The sequence below is a fragment of the Esox lucius genome, chromosome 8, assembly GCF_011004845.1.
Source record: "Esox lucius isolate fEsoLuc1 chromosome 8, fEsoLuc1.pri, whole genome shotgun sequence".
Classification (NCBI taxonomy): Eukaryota; Metazoa; Chordata; class Actinopteri; order Esociformes; family Esocidae; genus Esox; species Esox lucius.
The window spans coordinates 32,444,166-32,452,705 of NC_047576.1; the positions used below are offsets into that span (position 1 = coordinate 32,444,166).

The 8,540-nt window shown below is 35.6% G+C and overlaps 1 protein-coding gene across 5 annotated transcripts; it reads right to left on the reverse strand.

The window, feature by feature from the left end:
- Nucleotides 1-2,391: 2,391 nt before the first annotated feature.
- On the reverse strand, nucleotides 2,392-8,123 carry LOC117594832. Of its 5 annotated transcripts, none has more exons than XR_004576088.1 (6): nucleotides 7,300-8,123; nucleotides 5,259-5,568; nucleotides 5,025-5,128; nucleotides 3,191-3,335; nucleotides 2,770-2,844; nucleotides 2,392-2,525 (listed from the first exon to the last, which is right to left on the reverse strand). XR_004576088.1 is itself a non-coding variant. In XM_034293965.1 (6 exons), the coding sequence occupies exons 1-6, from the start codon at nucleotides 5,961-5,963 to the stop codon at nucleotides 2,422-2,424; spliced, it is 759 nt and encodes a 252-aa protein (XP_034149856.1). In that variant the 5' UTR covers nucleotides 5,964-7,024; the 3' UTR covers nucleotides 2,392-2,421. The 5 variants fall into 5 exon arrangements, 2 of the variants coding, with proteins under 2 accessions (XP_034149856.1, XP_034149855.1); XR_004576089.1 differs by having other exon boundaries at nucleotides 4,762-5,128; XM_034293965.1 differs by lacking the exon at nucleotides 7,300-8,123 and adding an exon at nucleotides 5,943-7,024.
- Between the last annotated feature and the right edge of the window lie 417 nt (nucleotides 8,124-8,540).

Below are 8,540 nucleotides of genomic sequence, written 5' to 3' on the forward strand. Positions count from 1 at the left end.
CAGAATATTTACAAACAAATCAATTTGGAATAGTTGTCAATTTAAAAACAAATCAATTTGGAATAGTTTTCAATAATTTATTAATGTAAGAGTACAAATTGGTTATGGTCTAATATAGGAAGAAACAGGATAGTACATTAAATACAGTGCTAATGTATATTTATTTCCAAAGATAACAATTAACTGTGATTTTAAATTATAATACATATAAATATTTAAATTTCATTTCATTGTAGAAATCACTATTTTAGTAACAGTACACTAAACGGAGCAAGCTAGCGCACTGAATTTGTTATGGTAACAGTAGCATAGTAATCGGAGGACAGAAATAGGAGTACTAACAAGGCTACTTTTTTGTGGACAAAGGCTATCCTTTGTCCACATAATTTCACACACGTAATTTCACACACGTTGTGTGCAACATTCATTCATACTTTACTGTAGCAAACTATCTGAGATCATTAATTAAAAAAACAAAGAGAATTCTGATACTGGAAATGTATGTAGCTCAACAGCTACGGTTATGGTGGATTAGCTTTCTTGGTCATTGATTAAAAACATGGTATGTAAAGTTAAGCATGTTATTATACATCTCTACACTATTCTACACTATTTCCCACCTCCTTTGTATCCTTCATTCTTTTTCTGGACCAAATAACTGCTGCAAAAAATTACACCATGACTAGTGGTAAGTGGCTTGACTTTTCCGAACTGGTCCCAGGTAAGATGTCGAACCTATTGAGATTAATTGTAATCATCTCTTTCACCTTATGTCTAGTCCAGACAGAATGTTTAGTTAGAAGTGGAGGATAGAGACCGGGAGCTTATTTTTTTTAAACTGCTCAAAAGCTGATATCAACAACCTGCTGGGGGGCAGACAGCTGACAGCACACAGAAATCAGGTCAAGAAAAGGTGTCAGGTTTTGGAATGGGTAGTGGAGGTCGTAAGAGATATAGGGAAGAGGGGCCTAAGCTACAGACAGGAGGAGAATGAGGCTGTGTATACTCTGGACAATGATAGCATTGATCATGGACATTTTTTGGAGCTGATCATTTTATTGGGCAAATATGATGTGTGTTTGAGAGAGCATCTCAGTAATGTGATTGAGAAAAACAAAAAAATTGCATGTGTCAACAGGATCAAGAGGAAGAGGGTCCCTAATCATTCCACTGTCAAAAACAACCTTCAACTCTGTGATCGATACAATCTGGAACTTAATTCAGGAAAACATCTCCACTGACATCCAGAAAGCTGGAATGTTTTCCGTCTAGCTGGATACAACACAGGACATAAGAGAGCAAGATCAATGCTCAGTCATTTTGAAAGAAAATACATTATTTGATCCCCTGCTGATTTTGTACATTTGTCCATTGCCAAAGAAATTATTTGTCTATCATTTTAATGGTAGTTTTATTTGAACAGTGAGAGACAGAATAACAACAAAGAAATCCAGAAAAACGCATGTCAAAAATTCTATAAATTGATTTGCATTTTAATGAGTAAAATAAGTATTTGACCCCTCTGCAAAACGACTTAGTACTTGGTGGCAAAACCCTTTGTAGTTGGCCACCAGGTTTGCAAACATCTCAGGAAGGATTTTGTCCCAGTCCTCTTTGCAGATCTTCTCCAAGTCATTAAGGTTTTGAGGCTGACATGTGGCCCCATACGGAAATGTAATATATGTAGATATATGATATTTACATATATTAAATATATCCACATAGAAAGTGAAAACATATATGTACATATATGTCTGCCCATATATAAAACCTAATCGAAAATGGAACAATTTCATATACTGACATATAAAACTAGCCCATGTATTTTATATATGTATAATAGTGATTTTTTTTTAATATGTCACATATATGATTATCAATATACCTGACATATATTACTTTGTGTATATACACATCATATATATGTGCAATATACAAACTACACATATATGCATAACATATTGCCTACATATATGTGACATATGTTTTTATATAGTATATGTATTTTATATTTAAATTAAATATATAAAATATATTTTTGATAAATGTATGAAAAAATGTTGTGTAGACATATTTTGAATACATGTTATGTTCTTATATTAACAGCTAAATATTTGGAATTAATGTATGATGTAAACTAACGTAAAAAAAAAAGCTTTAATTCCATACATATTTTTAAATATAGGTTATGGACATGAACTTAAACACTTGCAATGCAATGAACATGACATGCCTAAGCCTTAAATGTTAAATGGTGCAGTTAGCAAAAAAACAACAACAGTAAAACAGATAAAATATTTATTAAAACAGTTTAAGAAATTAAGCTTGGCAAAATTAGAAAACTACTAAACACGCAACTTTATTATACAAATACAACAAAAACAAGAAAATCCACCAACAGGTACAATACAGCCAGTTCATTTAAGTGCAAGTCTTTTGGGACTTTCGCAGTTCAGTCACCTTTTGATTAATAGCCACTCCTAGTTGGCCCCTGGTGGTTCCAGGAAACTTCTGGATCACTGCATCTGTATAAAAGACAAAGAAAAGCATTTAGTTTTATAACATTTATCTAAGAACAGCCAAATTATAATAACCTAAAACACTAAATTAACTTAAATTGTTGGTAGATAAACTTGTGTTACTGAAATTTAAGAATTATTGAGAACCCAGTGCAAGTGTCATCACACTGAAACTGATCAATTCTGATGGTTTGACGGTCACATTTGGTTTTACACAATTCAGGCCCAATTAACCAAGTAATATACATACTCATTATTGCATCAATCTTTATCCTGTCCAATGGCTCTTTGGTTTCCCCAGGGCTCACATTTTTGGACTTGCCACCTAAGAAAGAGCAACATAATAGAGATTAGAACGAAATCAGAATTAACTCCACTCCTATCTAACTACTCAACCATACAGTACATTACATTATTCATTCTGCTTTAGTAAAATGGGGATAATGTAAATAGACCAACTCAAATTATTTATAAAGCTTCATATTTCAATGTAAATGTGAATGAGTATACATATCTATAAATATGCAAGAATTACTATAATGGAGCAGTTTTATTTGTTGACTTTGACCCCTTACCCAAAGACTTCAGATAAGATGTTTAATCTACATAATTACCAAAAAAAGTTAATTATAGGCTACAGACACTTGCACATGGTATGACCAATTACGTACCTCTAAGATTGCTCTTTAAAAGGGTTTCGATATCAAACACTCCCAGTAAGAGCATCCGTGCCATAGTAGTGGGGGTGTTTGCATGGCTAGCTGACCACAACACGTTTTTGGGAACATAAACTCCTGAGCCCGGGTGAATTTCAAGCTGTGGGGAGAGGACAAACATGCATTAATATTAGTTATATTACAAAATAAAACATTGTGTCACAGTGTGGTTTAGATTAAAGAAGAGTGAGTCAAAGAACTCCAATATAAACATTTACTCACAATGTTACATAAAAGATGCAAAAGGATAACACACCAATAAACAACAAGAACGAATAAAGACTGACTGAACTCAAGGAACTAAATACAAACACTGATGAACTGAAAACAGGTGATGATAATTAACTGAACACAGGTGGAAGAAGGTAAACTATTCAAGGATAATGAGAACAGGTGCAAACACGACAGATCAGAATGTGACACCTAGGGTGCTTCTCAATATCCCTTCTCGCTCCTCTGTCCTCCATCCTATGACCAGAAAACCGATCGAGCTCAGCCATATTGAAGGACATCTCAGTTCTCTAATTGCACTGCGAAGAGTCAAGGATCGAGGAGTGAGGAGGCTTTCTGAGGAGTCATAAGCGAGGAAACACAGGTGTATCCTATGCGGAAGCTTTTTATTGCCTAAACGTGACGCACATATAAATTCTCCTCCCTCTTCACATCAATTACAATATTTTTTATTTATACTCTACCTTTGCAATTTATATAAACCACACATCTCACATTTTTCAACATGGTATCTTGCTGTATTATTATTTATGATTAATTTCTTAAATAACGAAACTTCAACAACATAAGGGCAGATCCTTTGACCGCTGAACATGACGCTATGAAGTGACACTCGAGTGATCAAGTATTCTAATGTATAAAAAAGTTTTCCTCTGTCCTCGCGTCTTTTCCTTGCAGCCTTTCCTCGCATCCTACAGGGGGTGGAGCTGAGACGCAAGGAAAGGAAGCTAGGAAAGGAAACGAGGATGCACAAATAAGAAATGAGAAGCACGCTCTGAACCGCTCTGAACCTGTGTTCGCTTCGAACGTTGGCTTTATACCTGTGCTTTATACGCGCGTCCAATTCGCATTGGACTAGCGTCGAATTTGACGCTCTATTTTCAGCTGGAGTGCGTGTGCGCGCGCGATCAAACTGTGTGTGTGTGTGTGTGTGTGTGTGTGAGAGAGTGAGTGAGAGAGAGAGAGAGGGAGTGATAACTACAGTTACAAACACTTGTTTTTAATGTTAGTAATATTTTATACAGAAATCAATTAGCCTATAATTCAGATGAAAATAAAGTTAGAGTTAATTGGAATTAAGGAAAACAAATATATTGATCTGAAATATAGCAAATACATTTTTAATTCATTAAGGTAATATTACCAAACATATTGCAAGGTCTTTTTGTTAATTAATTTAATCAATAAACTAATTATATAAAACTATTGTCAGTGCACTAAAAATAAACTGGTTCTATGCCCTTATTAATAAAACTTTTTTTTTAGTACAAGGCTTAAGAAATTGATAAAAATACCTTCTGCATTTTTGTTTTGCTTTTCCTTCCATTGTACCGAAATCGTACCGAACCATGAAGTCTAAACCGAGGTACGAACCGAACCGTGTCTTCTGTGTTCCGTTCCACCCCTAGAGGATACACAGGTGTATCCTATGCAGAAGTTTTTTCTTGCCTAAACGTGACGCACGTATCAATTCTCCTCCCCCTTCATAAGTCTTTACTGTCGTACCTTGCTGTTATAGCTGTTACTACAGTAGTGGTTTGGAAAACAGCATACTCACAGTTTCCTGTATGCTGGAAGGTGATAGCAGTTCCTGTGGGGTCTGCTCTTTCTCGTCAAGCCATTTTTCCAGCTTGCCCATCGTCATAAGAAGTTTTGGCATTTCTAGGAAGCAAAACAGTAAAGAAAAATTTGATTTTCAGTAGGGCAAACTTGTATGGGTTTCTAAATGATAATATTTGGGTTATCATTTAGAAATATTTGGGATAATATTTGGAGTTTTCTTAACACTTACGACTGACAACATTTGTTTTAATGTTTTCTAATTCAATTTTGAGGGCTTCATTCTCTGCCTTTAATTGTGCAACGATGGATCGAGGATCAGGAGAAGGTGAGGTAAGTGAAAGTGAACCAGGTGATGATGAGGCAGGTGGAGCTGAGGGTGATGCTGGTGGACAGTTAGAAACCGGTGGTGGAGAATGCGGCAAGGCAGAAGATGGTGAGGTAGGTGAAGCAACTGAATTTGTGGCAGAAGATAATCGAGGTCCATGGTGTAATTTAATTTTTTCCAAAATCTCCCTGTCCAAATTTCCATCAGTTTGCCGCTAAATAAAACATGACAAAAATATTAGTACAAAACATTAAAAACAAAGAGCTGAATTTTTTTTATGATATCAAACTCTCTCTTAAAGGGATACTTCAGGATTTAGCAATAAGCTTTGTATCAGTAGAAAACCTGTAGCATTTTCAAATTACCCTGCTTTCCCCCTCATATCCCCCTGAGATGAGAGATTTATGTATTTTTTTGTCTGGAAAAACAAATCTACTTTTTTAATTCGTTTTATTCTTTCAATTTTCAACACGCCCATAGAGGATGCGATCACACTCACAGAATGTACAAATAGTGTCAGCTATCTTTTTTTGGAAGCTAAGCTAACTGGTTCTTATTCTGTGGAGAAATCTGAGTATTAGGGGTTACCATCCTATTTTTCCCGGACATGTCCGGCCATCGAGATTGTCCAAAATTTCCAGGATAACTACAGTTACTCTTTATTGTCAGAACATATCATGACAAACACTTGCCAAACAGGTGAACAATTCACAGAGTAAACGCATTGGTTGTAGTGAGCTCGCGCTGCGCTGCCGTCATTGACAGTATATAGAAGTGGACAGAGTCTTCTCATTGGATCTCAATTGAGACAAGTGAAGCACACTTTTAGCGATTTGCTTTGCACTTCCATTCCTGACGCGCAGACTCAAACTAAGCTTGATGACGTGAGCATCCTGACTGACAGATGTAAATATTCTAGTAGCGGTGCAGGCCAACTGCCAAGACTAACGTAAATCTTGCAGATACGGCGAGCGTGAGCAAAGAGTATAGAAGACAGTCAATATAAGTAAGTTATTTGGCATGAGTGAGCAGGAATAAGTATTTTGATTAATTATTTTGTAATGCCTGTGAGCTTCTCCTCCTGTCTCTACGGTAATCTCTCTACTGTGCGACTGAGAGTCACGTGGTTATGACGCAATAGTTAGCCTATCTTTACAAAAACGGTTTCTACGGGGTCATAATGTAACATAGGTAATGCGCCTTTTATACATTGTCGTGTTTCTTTAGAAATAAATAATGGACAATTGGAGTCTTTAAACGCCTCAGATGTAAAGTTATTCGCTGTCAAAGTGACGCCAAAATGAATGGGAGTCAATGGGAATACTAACGCAGGTGAAGTTCTGCTACAAGATGGCGGCACTGGGCCGGCTTCAACTTCCGGTTGATGTATTTGGGGCTTGGCTGCCGTTTGGCTGCCCGTTTCAAATGAGCGTTCCGCTTTTGGCGCATTTAACCTGTGCATTTAACATTATTCCGCCAGTGCATGGCAATGGCAGAACCAATGAATGAACGAGCATATCAATTTAAGACGTGGCTGAATGAAATTTATGACCTTTTATGGAAAATCTGGACGTTTTTATGACTTTTTATGGCGTAAAATTCTTAGTAGTAAATTTAAGACATTTAATGACTTTTTATGACTCCGCATAAACCCTGCTAATATAAGCTTGTTCAGAAATGGTGAAAAATAAAAAATAATAACTTAAAAAAAGGATCCTGTCAAGATCTAGTGAATTTTTTTTGATTATTAGGTACTCCTAATTTTGGATGATTCATTTTAAGTATTTAATTCAAATTACTATTTAAATGTAGTCATTTATTTGCAAAGTTATGAATAATAATGATTTTGTTTAATTTTATTCTTAAGCAAAAACTATATTATAGCCATTTCTTTCGCAATGCAGATGCGAGTTTTGGGTCTCAGTAAATATATATATATTGTTACCTTTTTAGGGCTAGATGGTCCATGATCACTGGTCTCCTCTTCAACAAACTTAGGATTTGTCTTGCATTTTCGTTTGGTAAGAGGTTTTGAACTGGACTGGTGTTGTGTCCTCTCGTGTTGTAGTTTTTCTAGGGTGGACTGTCTCTCTGTGGGGGAAAAAGGGAATACAAATTGTAGAATCTAAAACAAAAGAGACAACTAACAACAATGAGGCTATAACAACATAGCCTGACCACATATATGCACCCACAATAAGTATTGATGTCATAATGGGATACAGTGTTCAATATATTAGCACATATTCTGACAAGGATTTAATATCCTGCAAGTTTACTGGCATACATTTGAAATATTTTTAACTTGATTTTTATTGTGTTCGTTCTAGACTCTTTTTATTTTATTTTTTTCACTAAATGTGTCTGACAGCTGAAATCGTATTTTTTTTTAAATATATTTCTCACATAACAAACAAAGATATTCAAATGATGCACTGTAATATTCTGGGCCTACTGGTAGTTAGCTCTTAAAAATGAACATTAAAATGCAACGCACACAAGCAGTATTAATAGTAACGTTACATGTCGTAGTAAAAAAAATATATTACTAATAAAAAACCTACAGTTAAACACGGTGAATATCTGCTCAATTATATGTACTAGCTTCGAAGTTCGATCTGATCAGTAGCTTATAAATAGATCATGCAGTTCAGCCATTATTTAAATTATGTATTATCTGTGCAATAAAAATGTGTGAATTATAATAAAAGGTCAGAAATTAACTTACCTGCAACTTTGTGCACCGTTGCCTCGTACAAAGGCCATCCGCCTTTAGGTTTTTTTTTCAGTCCACCTCTCCACTCAATTATATGAACAGAACTTTCATCAAGTCCGTCTAAAAAATCATTACAAGTGAAATTTTTTATATGTGACGTTGGAACAATGCTCCAGCTTTCCTTTTCAGTCTCATCTTTCCACTCAACAAGGGCGAACATTCTTGATCCGTTGGTCTATCTATACTGAATGAGCGTACCGGTATTTGGCGGTCTTTTGACTGTTTGAATTTTGGCGCGCCTAAAGATAGGCTACAGTCTAAAGTATCACGAGATTCAGTCTGCAATCGCGGTACTTTGATTCTCGCAATGCTTCAGCGCTAGTTGTTCTGTCCTGATTGCTCGATGAATTTGAACATTTTGAGTTTCCAAAGATCATATATGTCGGTTCGCGCCCGTTCACCTTTTGCTA